At 53.7% G+C, this 19387-nt stretch overlaps 1 protein-coding gene across 5 annotated transcripts in view; it reads right to left on the reverse strand.

Annotated features, from left to right (window-relative positions):
- The window catches only part of FARP2 (FERM, ARH/RhoGEF and pleckstrin domain protein 2), a 96373-nt gene that overhangs the window by 69717 nt on the left and 7269 nt on the right, over nt 1–19387 (reverse strand). For all 5 annotated transcript variants that reach the window (XM_072718913.1, XM_072718912.1, XM_072718914.1 and 2 more), the window contains one exon: nt 13291–13520. In XM_072718913.1, coding sequence (XP_072575014.1) covers nt 13291–13494 — 204 coding nt within the window. In that variant the 5' untranslated portion in view covers nt 13495–13520. The remainder of the gene's footprint in view (nt 1–13290; nt 13521–19387) is intronic.

The raw sequence follows: 19387 nt of genomic DNA on the forward strand, positions 1-19387 counted from the left end.
CGGGCGCCCACAGGGGGGACGGGGAGGACGGGGAGGATGGGGAGCACGGAGAGGATGGGAGGACGGGGAGCACGGGGAGGACGGGGGGGATGGGGGGGCACGGGGAGGACGAGGAGGACGGGGAGCATGGAGAGGACGGGGAGGACGGGGGGCATGGGGAGGACGAGGAGGACGGGGAGGACAGGGGAGGCACGGGGAGGACGAGGAGCACGGGGGGGCACGGGGAGGACGAGGACGGGGAGGACGGGGAGCACAGGGGGGCACAGGGAGGATGAGGAGGACGAGGAGGACGGGGAGGACGGGGGGCACGGGGAGGACGAGGAGGACAGGGAGGATGAGGAGGACAGGGAGCACGGGGAGGACGGGGGGGATGGGGGGGTACGGGGAGGACGAGGAGCACGGGGGGGCACGGGTAGGACGAGGACGGGGAGGACGAGGAGGACGGGGAGCACGGGGGGGCACGGGGAGGATGAGGAGGACGAGGAGGACGGGGAGGATGGGGGGCACGGGGAGGACGAGGAGGACAGGGAGGATGAGGAGGACGGGGAGGACGGGGGGGGCACGGGGAGGACGAGGAGGACGGGGAGGACGGGGAGGACGGGGGCACGGGGAGGACGGAGAGCACAGGGAGGACGGGGAGGATGGGGAGGACGGGGACCACGGGGAGGACGAGCACGGCCCGCCCCGCTCACCTGCGCTCGGAGCTCCCAAAGTGCTGCCGCAGAGGCCCAGGACTCCCTGGGGCACCCGACCCAGGCCAGTGCGTACGGCCCAGAGCCACGGCCCCAGCCCGCCCCCGGGGCTGCGCATCCTACGCGTCGCTCCCATAACTTTCCTGCCCTTTCCTGGCCGGGGCCACGACCTTCTGTGGAGCCCCAGCACACGCCCTGTCACTTCCCTCTTTCTTTTTTCACTTCAAACACGACGGAGCATATTCGTAGACCCTACACCCGGTCGGGGCGAATACCCAGAGCCTATGGAACCCTTGAAACTCAGCAACAAAACCCCAAACAACCCGATTTAAAAGTGGGCCGAGGACCTGAACAGACGCTTCCCCACACAAGATCACGAGTGGCCCGGACACGCAGACGCCGGCAGCACGGATCGGATCGTGAGGCCAACGCGGCCGAGAACCACAGGGAGGTGCCGCCCCACGGCCATCGGCGCGGCGGCTGTCACGAAGGGACAAGTCGCGTCGGGAGAGGCTGCGGGAGACCCGGAGCCCTCGGCACTCGTGGTCGGAACGCGGTGTCGGCTGCGCACGGGGGAAATCGGCCGGGGAAGCCGCAAAAATTAACAGTAGAGCTGCCACGTGACCCAGCAGGGCCACCCCAGCAGGGGAAGCGGAGGTGGCGTCCGCACGACACACTCGCCCCGTGGTCAGGGCGCCGTCACCCCACGGCTCACGGGTGGGAACACCCCGAGCTCGCTGGCAGAGGAACGGGCGAGCGGGCCGTGGTCGGGCCATGGCGTGGACCTGGCTCGGCCTCGCACAGGAAGCCAAGCGGGACCCCTGCCGCGAGCCCCGTGGCCGCGACGCTCCGTGCGGACCCAGGCCCCGGGCACGACCGTGCAGGGTCCCGCTGGGGGGCCGGGCTGTGGTCCGCGGCGCGGGCGGCCCTGCAGGCGGTGGGCGCCGGGGCTGGGGCCTCCGCGTGTCACGGGCCGAGCTGCAGCCCGAGGGACGAAGGGAGCCACGGAGGAGGCGACGCGCGAGCCCATTTCCGCGCCTGAGCCACGTGGGGAAGGTGGCGAAGAGGCTGCGCTTCCCGTCGGGCGTGTCTCACCACAATAAACAAAACATGCTGGGGACCAAACAGCAGAAAAACCTCCCCAAACCCACAAAACAAGGAGCAACAAGTCTAAGAAAACTGTAAAAAGCCTAAGCTCCTGCCTGCGAAGGTGGAGGTTTCACTAAGAACCATACGTGAGGAGCCGACAGAGGGGAGCAGCGCCACGGCCGCTCGGCTGACAGAGTGGGTGTGCCCGGGTGTGCCCGGGCCTGCAGGAGCGGCTCCTCCACACCAGGCACAGGCCTCAAAGGCCACACATCACCCTCGGACGCGGCACTGCCGCTTGTACGTATTTATCTGAAGGACACAATCAAGAATGTGTATAAAGATTACAGAGAAACTGAAAGTACAAAATTGTGCAGCCATTAAAAACTTTTAAAAAAGGAATTACAGGGGGGTCCCTGGGTGGCGCAGCGGTTTAGCGCCTGCCTGTGGCCCAGGGTGTGGCCCCGGGGTCCCAGGATCGAGTCCCCCGTCGGGCTCCCCGCATGGAGCCTGCTTCTCCCTCTGCCTGTGTCTCTGCCTCTCTCTCTCTCTCTCTCTCTCTCTAGGTCTATCATAAATAAACAAATCTTTTAAAAAATAAATAAACAAAAATTAAAAAGGAATTACATAGAAAAATGTTCATAATGTGTTAAGCTTAAAAATAAATTATAAGTATGCATGTAAGTCTGGTTCCAATTTTACTTAGCATACATGGTAGATAAAAGGGAAAAGCAGGATATTCAGAAAAATGTGAATGGCTGTTCCCTCTGGGCAGTTATCCTCGGTCGTGGGCCATGTAAGTTTTTCCATTTTTCTGCAACAAGTAAACCCTATTCTGTTTCCAACCCTATGTGTATAACGGGAACTCAATCACGTGGCAGCGCAGCAACGCCCAGGGAGAGCGCGGCGAGCGGAGAGCGGGCCGTGGTCCGCGGAGGGGCCAGGGGAGGGCGCAGCTTCACCGCGGGCGCCGACGCGCTGCCCACCAGGCGCCGCCCTGTGAACGCGTCGCGGTGGGGACGACAGCACAGCTACGCACACTGCGGAAGTGAAAGCGCAGGGGCGCCCGGCTGGCTCCATCGGAAGTGTGTGGCTCTTGAACTTGGGATCCTGCGTTTAAGCCCCACGCTGGGCACAGAGATCAGTACAAGAAAGAAATAAACTAAAACAAACAAAAAAACCCGACAAAGCCGAATAGTCTCTTTGGAGAGAGAGAATCACAGTCCTCCAGCTACTTTCCTGGAGGACCGGCTGCTTTCTATGATGGGAGGGACCCATCACCTAGACCCCGTTCCTCCCACTGCTAACGTGCGGCTGCTGTGACCCAGAAACGCTCCAGAAAAGTGAAGCTCAGACGGGGGTCATCTGTCTTGGCCAAGGACGACGAACTAACGAATGAACGGAAGAGCAGGGCCAGGGAAACAGGGTCCACAAAGGCGCTGACGGGAGTGGCGGTGGGCGGGGCAGATTCCAGGATGCACCAGCTCTTCTCCAAGGACCTGCTCGAGGACACAGCACGTCTGGCAGGCGCCCTGGCGCCCGAGTCTGCAGCCGGGCGTGGAAGGCCCCAGAGGCTGGAGCAGCAGCAGAAGGGAGGACTGTGATGGCCCAGCCGGTGGCAGCAGTCGGCCAGGCCCCATGACAGGCCCCGCACAGGCAGCAGCGCCTGTACAAGGGCGAGGTGAGGAGACGGCAGAAAGGCCAAAGGCCGCAGAAGCCCAGGGGACGGCTGGACAGGAGGACAGAGAGGCAAACGCTCCGGGAGGGCACCGCGTGGAAGGAGGGAACATACGACGGTATGGCCAGCTGGCAGGGCAGTCCTGCGTGGGCCCGGCTGGGCTACGATGGTGCATCTCACGCCCAGAATCCACTCCAGGAACACCCCGGAGAAACCCACACGTGTGCCCACGACACATACAGCGGCCTCGGCGTTCACCAATGGACCGAGAGCGGATTCTAGTACATTCAGAAAGCACTGGAACGAGCCAGGGCCACGAGGACCAGGGTGTGTGCCGGGCAGCTGAGGAAAGGCCCACAGAGGACGCCTGGCTTCACCTGCCACCCACAGGTGCGTCGTCCCACAGTCCCGATGGGGCACCTGACCAAAGCCGTTCCCAGGCCCCACGGCACTTCACATGCCATCAAGCAGCTAAGGGCTGAGATTTAAAACTTGGTCCTAACTGGCCCCACGTGGTGATTCTTTAGGGGCAGAGATGGGGCCGCTGTGGAAAGGAGAGCGAGCATGCGGGGCTTGGGGCCCCAAAGACGAGCTCCGCAGGCAAGCAGCACCCCGAGGGGCCAGCCACTGTGGGAGCCGGGGTCACGGGCCAAGTCGGTAAATCCGGTCTAAGCTCAGCTCCGCGGCCTCCCGGGAACAAAGCCCACCAGGACCCAGCTCCTCCAGGTAGGAACGGGAGCATCCGCGGGGTGAGAAGAGAGGGCGGGCTCACGGCGCACCCGGGGCTCGCGCCATCCCTGCATCCCCACTCCCTGCCGGGCTCCACGATCACAGGAGAGCAAGCCAAGAGCCGCCATGCGGGGCCCTCAAAGCGGCACCCCACGTCCGGCTGGCCCATGTCCGCGGCCGCCCCAGGACCCCGGTGGCTCTCGGGTACGACGGTCAGGAGGACCTCGCCAGAGACCGGCCCGCTGCCGGCGCGCTGTGCGTGCTGGGCTGGCTGGGGAAGCCTGCGCCGGGGCTCTGAGCCGCACCCCTGCCCGGTGCCACCTGCCACACGCCTGCGCACCGGGGCAAAGCAGCACGCCAGCCTCCTCGGACGAAATGACAGGCCCCGCGCGCGCAGACGGCCACGTAATAGCTGCGTACGCTAGACATAGGGAGAGCTTCCGTATAAAGCCTGTATTATCCTCAAGTTCAGATGCCGAATTACTAACTTTTCTTCTGAGATCAGACCAAAATAAGTCCTGAGGCGGTTTATTTGCCATATTTAGGATGTTCATGTGGGAGCAATGACAAACATCTGGCTATGATACTTTCTGGAATTTTGACTATTTCTTCCTGGCCAGAAGGAAAACATTAAGTTTTTACTAGAATAGCAACTAGCATGGAACTTCATGACTGAGACTTTGTCCTCCCACGTGTCCCATATTTAACTAAAGCTTTTCCAATTCTTAAAAACAAAAAACAAGCCCACTCCCCAAATCCTAAGTACGATAAAAAGGGGAATGTGAGCAAACAGCTGGATAATCAAGAAAAACTTCACCCCCCCCCACTTGCCAGCAAAGGCACAGGGTGTTCCATGGGTGAGGGCTCGCACACCCAGCCTACATCCCAGACTGCTGTTAATCACTAAATATCATCTCTTCCACATTATTAGCTTCCGGATAATAGAAAAGCTAATTCACATTAGTTCTTAAACCTGGTGGTGAACCATCAATTACTACGGGTCTCTCTGTTCCAGAAATCGAGCAGACCTCACTGCACCAGGGATAACGCGCACACGCTTTCCGCGCTTACCACGGCACGGAGCTGCAGACATTTCCACTCCGTGACTTTGCACACAGGACAAGACAAGCTGACACATGGCTTCCAGATGGTTTCTTTTATGGTTCAGAAAAAAAAAAAAAAAAAAAAAAGACTTTCTAGAGCTGAGGCCAGATTTCTATTTTCAAGACCACAAAATTCATTCGATCAACTGAAAACAAATCAAGACTTTACTAGATCAGAAAACCGGCCACTGGCCTATGGGTAGCTAAAACTCCCATCGATAAATGTAAAATGTCACTTAAATGAGACGCTACTGAAGCCGCGGCAGCGGCCCCCCATCCTCCACCACGCGGGCCTCTCTCCCTTCCTTGCACCATTAGACAAATGCTCTTCTACACAAAAAGTATTTTAATTTCCTTAGTCGTCAATACAGAGAACCCCAAGGTGAAGCTCACCTCACTATCTTACGAAGTCCTGCTAAGTGTAAGTTGGTGGCGGCGCATGATTCATATGCACGAGAGTAATCGAAGATACTGGGAGCGGTTTCTTACAAAGGAGAGAAATAACGGATTTAAAACTGGTGTCGGGGACCCCTGGGTGGCGCAGCGGTTTGGCGCCTGCCTTTGGCCCAGGGCGCGATCCTGGAGACCCGGGATCAAATCCCACGTCGGGCTCCCTGCATGGAGCCTGCTTCTCCCTCTGCCTGTGTCTCTGCCTCTCTCTCTCTCTCTCTCTGTGTGTGTGTGTGTGTGTGTGTGTGTGTGTGACTATCATAAATAAATAAAAATTAAAAAAAATTTAAATAAATAAATAAATAAATAAAACTGGTGTCGGTGTCAGGGCGCCTGCGGCTCCGTCGGTGAAGCGTCTGCCTTCAGCTCAGGTCACGATCCCGGGGTCCTGGGACTGAGCCCTGCGTCGGGCCCCCTCCCCTTAGCAGGGAGCCTACTTCTCCCTCTGTCTGCCGCTCCCCCTACCTGTGCTCCGTCTCTTAAATAGATAAATAAAATCTTTAAACAAAATGCAATGTCAATAAAAGTTCCTAGTTCAATAAATTTACATGGAGACTCCAGGAAACGTTGAGCTTCTGCTCTGGGCCAGCGTCATGCCGTCAGGTGCACTGTGGCCGGTCCTCGGCTGTGTTTCCTCCGTGGTCCCCGCGACCCCGGGACGCAGAGGTTCGTCCCGTAGGTGTACCGGGCTGTGCGACGGGGCTACTTCGTCCCTACTCACAACCTACCCGAGGAACTGCCCTAGATGACCACTTACTGGTCCAATTCTGATTGGCTCAAAATGGTTTTCTAGCCACTAAACAGAACTCAGAATCTCACTCAAGCCATAATGAGCTACCGCCTCATGCCCACCAGGCCAAGGAGAATTAGAAAGCAGGTAATACAACCGTAGGTGAGAACGTGGGCAGAACGGAGCCCTCAGGCACAGAGGTGGGATCCGCAGCCCGCTGCTTTGGAAAAACTGTCTGGCGGGTCCCCCCAAAATTGAGCATGGTGACCACATGGCCCAGCGATTCCACTCCTAGGTTTACACTCGAGAGCCACCGACACACGTCCATACAGACCCTTGCATGTGAAGGCTCACAGCCGTGTTATTCCCAACGGCCAAGAGGTGCAGAGCCCACCAGCTGGTGAGCGGATAAACAACCTGCGGCTCATCCACACACCCGAGTGCTACTGAGGCACAAAAACGAAGGCGGCCCTGATGCACTCCGCAACAGGGATCAACCTCTAAGTCGTGATGCTCGGGGAAAGAAGCCGGTCGTACAAGACCACATACCACCCCCTCCCCCCATGAGAAATGTCCAGAGCGGCGTGACCTACGGAGGCAGAGTACACTGCTGCTGCTTACTGCTGAGAGGGACGGGACGGGGCAGGGTGGGACAGCTGAAGGCTAAGAGGTTTCCTTCTTTTTCTTTCTCAGAGAGGAAGGGGGAGGCGTGGTGGGGGCTAGGCAGAGGGAGAGGGCCCAGCGGGGAGCCCGACGCAGGGCTCGATCACATGACCCAGAAATCAAGAGTGGCCTGCTTGGGGTGCCTGCGTGGCTCAGCCGGTCAAGCGTCCGACTCTCGACATGCACGCATGCACGTGCGCACACACGCACACACAACGGGGCAGGGGCACTGGAAGAGAATCCTGAAGCAGGGTCCCTGCCCACACGGGGCTCAGCTCCATCCCAGGACCCTGACATCATGGCCTGAGCCAAACCAAGAGTTGGACACCCAACTGATGGAGCCACCCAGGCACCCAGCATCCATCCGACTCTTGATTTTGACTCACCATGATATTGGGTCACGGGATGGAGCCCTGCTTTGGGCTCCACGCTCAGCGAGGAGTCTGCTTAAGACTCTCCCTCTCCCCCTTCCCCCGTGTGTGCTTACACACGCTCTCACATGCTCCCTCTTGAGTAAATAAATCCTAAAAAAAAAAAGAGGTGCACACTCTACCAACGGAGCCAGCTAGGCGCCCCATGTTTCTTTTCAAGGCAACGAAGATGGGTTCAAACTGCTGTCCGTGCACGAATGAAAACTCGCAGAGGTGTACACTTCAGATGGGTGAATTGTACGGTATGCGGACTTCATCTTGAGGTCAAATTTTTATCTCAAACACCCTCGAGAAGACTGCTAAAAAGTTTCAGCTCAACTTTAGTAACACTTTAAACACTATTAAATTTTGTTTGGAAAAGAGCAGACCCCTGCTTCTGGCTTTAAGCTCTCCTGACTCATGGGCAGCAAGAATGAGACAAGGTTGTGTGATCCAGTCTTAGAAGGCAGGAGCTGAAACGAAATCCTCCCACATCCAGGGGACCCCCCGCCCCCCCAGCTCCTGTTTGGCAGATTTAGCACAGTTTTAGCACTGGAAATACTGCCATTATCGTGGCGGTCTCACCGATGTCAGACTCTGGGAGACGGGCTATAGAAATAAAACTGGGGACTTGCAGCTCACCGATCTGAGGAAAATCTAATGCGGAGGCCAAGGCTGTCTTACTTGTTGAAGACTAACATGAACCAACACACTGCACGGAAAGAGGCGTGGGCACCGGCAGGGAGGTCTTCAGGCTGAGCTGCTCTGTATTTTCACTGAAGCAAAATGTAAGCATTTCAAAAATAACTAAATGTCCTACTCTTCCCTAGGTTAAGAAGGTCCCTCAGTACCAACCAGGGATTCTACCCGACAGTGACCTGAACTATGTGCACGCAGACGCCAGTGTTTGGCCAGGCTGGATGAGTGCGTCAACCCTGCAAGGTCACGGACACGACTGCCCAGGACTTCGGTAAAAAACCAGCCAAGTAAGCAGACCGTCAGACCGTCAGATCGGTGGAACGCCCAACCCCCAAGCAGACGGAGCCACACACTCCCATCTGAGATCAGGAAACTGAGACAAGGGACAAATTCAAAAGAGTCTTAAAGAAAGGGTGATACCCCAATCCACCTTTTGCTTTCCTTCATTCGACACATATTTACCGAGCCAGGAGCTGGTCCAAACACCGCTGAGTCAGCAGGGCATCCGACAAAGCCTGGTCTCCTGGAACTTGCCTTCTAGGAGAGAGACCACGGGCAAGCTCTGGGACGGGAGGGTCTTCACCAAGACTCGCCTTCTGTGCTGCCCACAGAGACCCAGGCAGTGGCCTCGGAGCTCTGCACGCCCACCACCCCACACCACGAGCGTGCACCATCCCACATCAGCCAACACCACCAGACCACGGCCTGCGCCTCTTCGTTCAAATATAAAGGCCAGAGGGTGGCAGAGCCAGTGTCACCAGTTAGACCCCAGCACCTGACCTGGACCGCCCACCCGCATGCACCCGCTGACCTCCCTCCCACATTCTTCCTGAAGCTCTTCTTTCCGGCTGGTCTCTTAACTCGGGCAAAGACCCGGCAGGTGCGGCATCCCAGGACGGACACTGAAACTGGCCTCCCTGCCCCCCGCAATAACCTCGGCCCGGAGGAAGGGCTCTGGGGGTCCAACCACCCGGACCTGCAGGAGCTGCATCCCCGACTCACTGTGCAGATGGACCACAAGGCACAGGCGACTGCACAGTCGCCGTGACCTCGTATAACACTAAGACCCCTGCCCTGGGAGGACACAAGCTGCACAGACATCACACACGACGACTACGTTTCGGCAGGTTTCCTTAAGGCACATGCGTGACTTTACGCCTCTACAGACAATGACAAGGCTCCCCTTCCCGAATAGTCCTCCTGACCCTGCATAAAAGGAACCCATCCACCCTGGCTCGGGAGTTGGGACAAGGTATTCCCCTCGATCCCCTTACTGGCTGCAACCCAAGCTTCCTTTGTGTGACAGCTCACCTGGTGCTGCTTCTGTGTGGGACTCACTGAGGAGGGAGCTCACGGCAGCTCAGTTACCAGAGGTCAGGGGACAAGTGGTGGTGGATCAGTCGGGGGCCCCAGGGTCCACAAGGCTCCAGATCCTTTAAATCTTTGGAGCCATGGCTCACAGGAGACAGTGGGGAGAAAGAAGCAGAGCAAACCCACCTTCTTAGGCCAGCCTCTCGGAGGGCTATGGGGCAAGCACGTCCCTGCAGAGAAGGCCAGGTGGCTTGCTCTGGGACAGGCCTCACATAGCAGGTTGCCTGACAAAGGAGACCAGCCCACTGACAGGAGATACCAGAGCTTCATAGAGACAGTCTCTTCCCAGAGACTACGTTCCCGATCCACTGGCAACAGCCGTTGCATAGACTAAAAAAGGGCCACAAGTTGCTTGGCACCCACCATCAAGATAGCTTTGCTGCTCCCCGCTCCCGAATCTGGGTTTGCCTGCAGCTCGGCTGGCTTCGACCCGTTAAACACGATGGGAGCTACGATGCTCGACCAAGCCTCCAGGCACCGCACAGCCTTCACTCCTGAGAAGGTTTTCCTTACCGTGCAGATAAGGCCGAGCTAGCTCCCTGGAAGGGAGACACTCCACACGGAAAGAGGTGCCAGCCGGGGTACCAGGCACGGAAGACAAGCCATCCTAGACCACCAAGCCCCTTCAGGCCGGCCCGCACCAGAAGACGCTCCCAGGCCAACACCCCAACACGCATTCAACATTTGTCGTTCTAAGCTACCAGGTTTTAGTGGTTACTTAGCAAAACCAACTGATATGATTGTAGAGAACAGGGCGCTTGGAAGACGAACACAACTAACTTACAAAAATATACTGAATTTTAACTCTTCCTAAAAGGTATGCGTCGGGGGTAACACAAGTCAAAAAGCAGCCCACCCACTCAGGCATGTGGTCGCAACGCGCTTTCATCTCCGGCGACCTGCGAGGCCGACCCAAACAGCACAGCCGCACGGAAAGGAACGTGATGGTTACATGTGGTTAACGGAAGCCACACAGAGGCCAAGACAGGCCACCCCAGGTGGGCCACTGGGGCATGAACTCATTTTGAGTTAACAGCAATCAAAACCCAGCAGACTCAGGAAACGCTCTTTACTGCCCCGTGACCTGCCCGCCCGCCCCAGGAGGGAGCTATGAACAGAGACGCTTCCCTTCACACAGGCAGCCCCTGTTCCCAGGCCTGTCCTCCCCCCGCACCTAGTGGTCTGTCTCCCCTTCGTGTCCCAGACTCAACGCCTCTCCTGAGCTCAGACGAGCCTCCTGTTGCCCGACCACGTTTGGAGTTTCCCTGTCGGTGGATTCCCCGTAGGTCCGCCACCAGGTGTGATTCTCTCCTGTGAATCTGTCTCATGTCAGTTCGATTCCTAGTCCGGCCGGAAGGACCTGGAAGGGCCAAGGAGATTCCTCCCCCCTGACACACGTCTCCACTTACTGCAATTCTGAGAATCTCTAAATAGGTTAAAACCTTTACAAAATGCTACTTCTGAGTTCCTGATGCATGATGCGACCCAGACACTCAGTAATGGTGTGTATGTGGGAGGCGGCTTACGCCTTATGTAGGACTCGACAATGAATGCAAGCTTTCTTCTTTCTCGGTCCCAGGGTTAGCTCATAAAGACTAGTAAGCAGGATAAAGAAAAAGATGCTTTGAAAGCAAGCTCTCGGTAGTTCGGTTTTTCCCGTTCTTTTCTCCCCGCCCACCCCTCCTTCTCTTTCTTTCTTTTGAGAACTCTGAACCTGTTGCAAGCCTAGACCGTAGTGGGTGTGTTTACCAAAGGATGGCTCCGTGGTGGAAAGTCTCATGAGCATTTGGCTGGAAGAGATTTGGGAGCCCAGCTCACCTCCCAGACCTTTCACCCGTTTCCTGCAGGCGACTCACCAGCGAGCGCCGAGCAGAGCTGGGAGCTGCTGCCACCGTGAGCCAACAGCCGACTGCTGGCTCTCTCGGGGCAGAGGCTGTCTGCTCTGGACTACCTTCCTGGCAAGGGCTGCCTCTGGCACCACAGGAATGACTTGGGAAGTTGGGACAGACAGGTCCTACCAGTTCTGATTACTACTGCCCTGATGAGATGGTATTTGATTTCCTCTTCAAATAAGACCTTAAAAGAAGCATTCAGGGTCCCCGGAGTTCAGATACGATGAATTTATGCACTAGTACTTAGCATCAAACGTTCACTCGAGCAAGAGAGGCGAGAGAGGACGGTGTGCCCGGGGCCCCAGGCAAGGACTGGAGGGCAGCCCTGACCCCCAGCCCCCTCACCCCTGCCCCCCCTTCCCTTCTCCCACGCACTGCATTTGCCATTAGGCCCCCTGGAGCCCAGAGGAGGCTTCCTATAGGCTCCTCTCAGCCTGGCCCCCAGCTCAACCATCTCATTTTCTGTGTAGCATCCTGACTTGACAGGTATCTCTAAGCACACATAAACGTAACATCCTGCTAAAGTTTAATTCATTCTCTTGTCCTTCCTGTGACATTAAGAACAGAAAAAACCTTTAAAAATATTACTTTCAACCACTATGAAAATATTAGAGAAAAGAGAACATATCTATGAATTACATATAAAATAAATAATTTTTAAAAAATCACACTCATTCTAATGCTATTTAGGAAAAATCAGTGTTTTCTAAAGTACTATGTAGGTCTAAAAAGCATTACTTTAATATATATACACTTACATACTGTTACATTTTTTTGCTATATTTAACTGTTTTTTGCCAACATTATCAGTGCAATCTATTACGGAATTTTCAATATAAATATGTCAATACTGTTGATACAGAAAAACAAATCCTACACTAATACTGTGCAACACTGCTTGCATATGTGCCGGGCCCCCTGCACGTTGAGGACCGCGGCCACCCTGAGAAGGGGAGACTATATTCGCCCCGACGCTTCAGATGAGGAGCTAACACACAGAGGCTAACTGCCCCCCGGCATCCAGGTACAATAGGGCAGAGGCCGTGTGGGCCCAGTCTGTGCTCTACAGCATTCAGCCAACCTCTCAGAAGAAGAATGGAAAGACCATGTTATATCAGAATTTTATTCTAAATTTTAAAAAAGATTATTTTTTTTTAAAGATTTTATTCATTTATCCATGAGAGACACAGAGAGATGCAGAGAGAGAGGCAGAGACACAGGCAGAGGGAGAAGCAGGCTCCCTGTAGGGAGCCCGATGTGGGACTCGATCCAGGGACTCCAGGATCACGCCCTGAGCCCAAGGCAGGCGCTAAACCGCTGAGCCACCCGGGCTGCCCAAAAAAGATTATTTTTTTTAGAAGATTTATTTTATTTGAGAAAGAGAAGAGAGCGCACACACGTACATGCGCACATGTGCGGGGCCTGGGGTCCGGGGGACAGACAGAGGGAGAGAAGCAGATTCCCTGCTGAGCGCAGAGCTGACCCGGGGCTCAATCCCACAACCCTGAGATCATGACCTGAGCTGAAATCAAGAGTCGAACACTGAACTGACAGAGCCACCCAGGTGTCCCCATATCAGAATTTTACAAGAGAAACAGGAGAATCCCACTTTCCAAAAAAAAGGAGAAACGCAGACTTACTGTTTCCAAGGGTCTGAGGGTTACCAAAGCCACCCTTGGTCAGCTTGATAAATAGGCAAAGTCTGATCAGCAGCATGGAATGTGGTGCGTTATACTGGACTTTTAGAAAGTAGAAGGAAATATTCTTTCGAACGTGACACTTCTTACCTCGACGTCAAAGATTTCCACAGTGTTGTCCAGCAGCTTCACCCGGATGTGAAGGTGCTTCTCCTGCATCCTGGCTGACGCCCGTGTCGCTGCTCCCGACAGAGCCTGCCCAGGCTCGAGGGTGCTCACCCCCGCCGGGGTCTGGGCGCCCAAGCGTGTCCCTGGAGTCTGCAGGACTCTGTACGTTCCTTCTATCTCCCCCATTCTTCACCAGCTAACAAGGAAGAGTCCTTTAAAACAAAACAAAAAAACCCCAGAGATCAATAGTTATTTAGATATTTAAACAATGTAAAAGAATGATCAGACTCACAGAAAACCTCTACGAATCTTAGAGGTTATATCAAAACAGAGAGTCAAGAAAGGTTACCTTCTCCTCATACACGGATTGGCGGGGCCTAAAGTACCAAGCACTGTTCCCGAAGACCGTATATCCTGGTGCTTCTGCGAGCCAGCAGTGCGTCACCTCACCGAACTCACAAAACCGGATCCAACAGCGGCCTGTCCCTTTGTCCGGCTGCCCAGAGTCCCCCGCACAGCCTCCCTCCACCAGCCCAGAGAGTCACTGCGCGGACAACACGCGGTTATGTGCCACATGGAACATTTCAGCAAAGAGGAGCAGGTGCCACAGAGCAAGTGCCACACACACCAGGCAGCGTCCAGCAGCCCACTCCCCTGTGCCGGGGGGTGGGGGTAAATGCCGAGAACAGTAGGTGAGGACAGCCAGGCTGCTCTTGGCCGGCTTCGCACTCCCTGGATTTTTCAGTGGTGTCTTACCAGGTTGGACAGGCGCCATCAGTGACACGAGGCCTGCACACCTGGTGTGAAGGGCACTTGCCCCAGCATCACTTACCTGTCCTCACCATGTCCTTGTTCCCCTCACCACCCACTGCCCTCTGGACGCATGACAACACCAACGGCCCAGCAAGGCATCAGGCCCTTTTCACTCCTTATGCTGGGGTCACAGGAAAGGTCTCTAGTTTTAAGCCACTAAGCTCAACAGGGCTAATCACGTCACTGTTTTTAACAAAGAAAGATGAGCCAGTAATACTGGCTCGCTTTTCTTTGTATTAATATAGTTATCTTCTATTTATGGCAAATTTCCTTCTTAAATCTGTGTATTTGTATTTTTTTTTTTAATGATTTTATTTATTTATTCAGGAGAGAGACAGAGAGAGAGGCAGAGACACAGGCAGAGCGCAAAGCAGTTCCCTGCAGGGAGCCCGACGTGGGACTCGATCCCGGGACGGCTTGTCCTTGCTGGGCAGGCTCTGAGTACACAGCACAGGTTGTGTGGCGGTGACTGAGAAGCTTTTAAACTTAATTCAAGAGACAGAAGGTTCGGGGCTCCTGGGTGGCTCAGTTGGTCAAGCGTCTGCCTTAGGCTCAGGTCATGACCTCAGGGTCCTGGGATCGAGCCCTGCATCGGGCTCCCTGCTCAGCTGGGGGTCTGCTGCTCCCTCAGTTCTCTCTCAGTCTCTAATAAATAAAAATTTTTTTTTAAGATTTCATATATTTATTCATGAGAGTCACAGAGAGAGAGAGAGACAGAGACAGAGACAGAGACACAGGCAGAGGGAGAAGCAGGCTCCACGCAGGGAGCCCGACGTGGGACTTGATCCCAGGACTCCAGGATCACACCCTGGGCCAAAGGCAGGCGCTAAACCACTGAGCCACCCAGGGATTCCCAATAAATAAAATCTTTAAAAAAAAGAGACAAAGTTCATGAGATGGTTCTTCTTGGTATCAAAATAAGCGTGAAAAAAAAAAAAAAATGAAAGGGCCAGAAGACTCAGCTGTTATGCTGGCACACAAGGGACTGGATTGGAAATTAGTGAGATTAATTCTTTATGAAATTTACTACAAATTAGTAGAAGGTTTACCAAAGGCAGGTAGATAAAACAGTTTTTGTTCCATTCTTTCTTGAATAAAAATCTGACATTTGTTTTTTTGACACACTGTGTTTTACTGTTACATTTTCCTTAGGGATGCCCGGGTGGCTCAGTGGTTTAGAGCCTGCCTTCAGCTCAGGGCGTGATCCTAGAGTCCCGGGATCGAGTCCCACATCAGACTCCCCACAGGGAGCTGCCTCTCCCTCTGCCTGTGTCTCTGCCTCTCTCTCTCTCTCTCTCTCATGGATACATAAACACAAGACAAAACGGAACACACTAAAAGTTCGCTAATATTCATGCCACTAATATTAAACCTGGGATATATGAGGTTCTGAGAAGGAGAAGTATGAGACTTTTCATTTCCATTTCACAAATGTGAATAGTTAATGCAAAAGTGAGGGGATGTGAGTGAAGACGACCCACATGTAAGGTGTCTCCAACGTGCAGGTGAGCGTGAGTCCTTGGTCTGCTCACAGCGTTTACCCAAGACCGAGGCACCAGGAGCAAGACCTTCTGAACCAACTATGGGATGTCTTACCCTGGGCACCAAAGTGATCCTTCCCCTTTAAGTAAAGCTACAATTCTGAAAATATATACACACAACCAAAACCTCTTTTAAGAAGTCACTTCTCTTATTTACTCCACTGTATTTTCTTATTCAGATTTTTTCTTAATAATTTTGGATTGAAAAAATTTCTTCAGGTTCTTTCTCTTCTACTCATTATAAGAAAGTCCTAAGCACACAGTTCTAAAACAAAATGGGCAAAACTCACCCGTAGCGCCCAGAGGCCACCTGTGGGTGTGCATGCTCTAAGAGCACGCAAGGAGACGCCGACTAGAAAACTCAGGGGAGTGGTCCCCCTGGGAGGGAGGGGTTCTGTCTCTGAGATGGGGTAATGGGAAGGGCCCTCTGGCGTGGCTGGCGTGGTTTTATCAATTGACCAGACTGTGTTCACTTTATAATCCATTAAGCTGTATATATGGTTTGTGCAGTTTTTCTAAATCTGTGTTTATTTGATAATAAACATATTTAGAACAATGTACTTCTAACGTATGTTTCTCTCCTAAGAATAAGAGAAATACTAGACAAATGAAAACCACCTCTTGGTCCGTGAGAGGCGTGCGTGCTCAGCAGCAAATGGACCTCCTGGCGACTGTCATCAGGTCCAGCGACCTCACGGTGGCTGAAGCCGAGACTCAGGGCTGTGAGACACCCTGACTCTGGAGGCTCATCGAGGAACTGACCCCACGGCCCCTACTGCTGATGTTCCAAAGAAAAGCCACTTGCTATTGCACAATGGTGACGTGGCATCCGTCACAGTTAATAAGTACTTGGCTTTAAGTTTAAGAAATCTAGGTAAGTAAGGAACTTCATAGAAAACTGTCACGGAACCCCAATGCCACAGAGTTAGCCCTGCTCTCAGCGTCTACCAATGTGCTTTACAACAAGCAGCAGAGCTGGGCTCTTCGGGAGAAACAGGAGGCCACTCACTCAGCAGTCATTCGCGGCAGCCTGGCTGCTTATTCGAGCTGGCCATGGGACAAAATGAAAGGAAAAACGTATGCACCGAATGAATCTGTTTTACGTAAATTATGACCTAACAGAAATTCGTTTTGCCTCGTGTGCTTACACGTAAATATTATAAGTCCAAGAGTATGCAAGACAGACTAGAAACATGGCAAAGCCACTGAGAGCCCTCGACACAGGAGCTGTTCTGCGGTCCTGGGAGCCCTACGTGTAGATGCTAGGCCCTGCTCGCTCCTCCTGCCGCCAGAGAACCTCTCCAGAAATCCAGGGGGGAGCAGTGCCGTGAAGAATCAGGGCCCTACAGGGGACTCCAGCTTGTTTTCCCATCTTCCCTCTGTGTGAATGAAGTGCTTTGCTCTGCACTCTTCATTCCTAAAAATATTTCTGTAGCTGGATACAATTTGCACTACTGACATTTAGTGCTACCTACTACAAACTCAGTTCCTAAACTCACTGAATAAAAAAATTTTAAGACTACCTGGTCACATATTTCCATCTTGAAGTCGGAAAAAAATTCAGCTCAAAAGCCAGTGAAGGCTTTGGGGGATGATAGGTCAATGTAGGTTGTAACAAAGGTGCTACTCTGGGGGGGGGGGGGATGGTGGTGGTGTTGGCAGTGGGAGAGACTGTATACAAGAGGGGCAGGGGCATCTGGACATCTCTGGACCTGCACCTTGACTTTGCTGTAAACTCCACACTGCTCTAAAAAATAAAGGCAACTAAAAAAATAAAGTCTGCCACGGAACACATAACTCAGAAGTGACAGAGCCAGGACTCCAGTCCAGCCTGGACTTGGCCACGAAGCCTCCTCCCTCTCCACCGGAAAATCTGGCTCCCCAGACAAAAGCACAGTGCTCAGTCTGCAGTAAAGGGAGTGGCCTAAAGATGCTGCTGTGCAAGAGGACTCCCACCTTCCCTGAAATACTTTCAGTTGCCTCTTTCAGGAGGAATATAAAACATGTTTATACTGACCGACTAAGGAAGCAGAACACAATGCTTATTTTCGCTGCATTTTTCTACTGTACCTACGACGCACAGCAGCTTCACAATGAGGGTCAGATGGAGTTGTCACCCGGCTCCTGGCCCTGGGCTGCCTCTCCTCTTCACACCGCACGGCAAGGACCGCACGGTCCTTTTATTCTCTAACTAGCATGACTGATGGTTTTTGGAACAGGCAACGAAGTATTCAATCAACGTAAGAAATTAAAGACAAAAACGTCAGAACTAGTGCCATAAGGCAGTGCCTCCCAGAGCTGACAAGGAAGAGCGGGCCCGACGGAGGGCAGGCAGGGCATCCACAGCCATGCGCACACGTGCTGGCCGCACAAACACACCCCTCCCCCAGGACACAGCTCTGCTGGAAGGCGACACGCCGGAGCACCACAGAAATCGCGTTGGGCGCTGGAGGCCCGGGGAGGAGGGTGCCGTAGAGCTCACTTGCACTCGTTGCTGCAGCAGGTGCTCTGGGATGCGGCATCACCTGTGGGAAGCCCAAGGACCGATGAGGACCTCCCTCAAACCCGAGGAAGGGCGGTCAGCCACCTCGAGGAGCTCTGGTGTTGGAAGGGCAGCCCACACTGGCAGCAAAGTGTCCCCCGAACTGGGATACACCGTAGGCCCTGTGGGAAACCAGGAAGCGTGCGACCGCAGCCTGGGGGTAGAAGCTGGAAGGCGGCACAGCTGGGATCTAGCTCCAGCTCTCACCTCCCCACTCCTGGCCCAGCGTGTGCTCTGCAAAATGACAGGAGAAGAGGACGGTCAGATTCCCTTCACTCTAGGAGTCTGTGAATCTGGGAAAGACAGCTCAAGGTGAAAGTAGAAGGGAACGAGATACGCTCTTGACTCCAACTAGTTAATTTTATCTGGTGGCCCAAAGCTAAGTACCTCCTAAAATCCTGTTATCCCATCTTTCCCGGCTAACCACATGAAATAGACGCCACGTGTATGCAAGGAACATCATTTTCAGACAAATTCAATGCAGTATAAACATAGATTACTGGTTAGACATTACTCTGGACAGAACCAATATTTACAAACGTTTCCATTTTACTTTTACTCCCTAAGTTTTTAAAGGAATTGCCTTAACAATAAACAGATGTCAATAATTCAGACCATCAGTCTTCTGACTTGGTTGTTGTTGTTTTTTTTAAAAAAGATTTTATTTATTCATGAGAGACAGAGAGAGAAGCAGACTCTTCACAGGGAGCCCGATGTGGGACTTGATCCCTGGAAAGGGATCACGCCCTGAGCTAAGGCAGGCTCTCAACCACTGAGCTACCCAGGCGTCCCTTTTTTTTTTATGACTATTTTTAGGTTTTAGTTTTTTTTTTTTTTAAGATTTTTAATTTATTCATGAGAGATATACAGAGAGAGAGACAGGCAGAGACACAGGCAGAGGGAGGGGCAGGCTCCGTGCAGGGAGCCCTACTGGGACTGGATCCCAGGACCCTGGGGTCACGCCCTGGGCCGAAGGCAGACATTCAACCACTGAGCCACCCCGGTGTCCCTGACTTGGTGTTAAACAAAAATCTATTGGCTGAAAAATAAAGTGTTTTTTTTTTGTTTGTTTGGTTTTGTTTGTTTTAAATAGGCTCCATGCCCAGAGTTGAGCCCAAATGGGGGCTTGAACTCACCATCCTGAGATCAAGACCTGAGCTGAGGTCAAGAATTGTATGTATGC

The sequence above is a fragment of the Vulpes vulpes genome, chromosome 9 (genome assembly GCF_048418805.1).
Source record: "Vulpes vulpes isolate BD-2025 chromosome 9, VulVul3, whole genome shotgun sequence".
Taxonomy (NCBI): Eukaryota; Metazoa; Chordata; class Mammalia; order Carnivora; family Canidae; genus Vulpes; species Vulpes vulpes.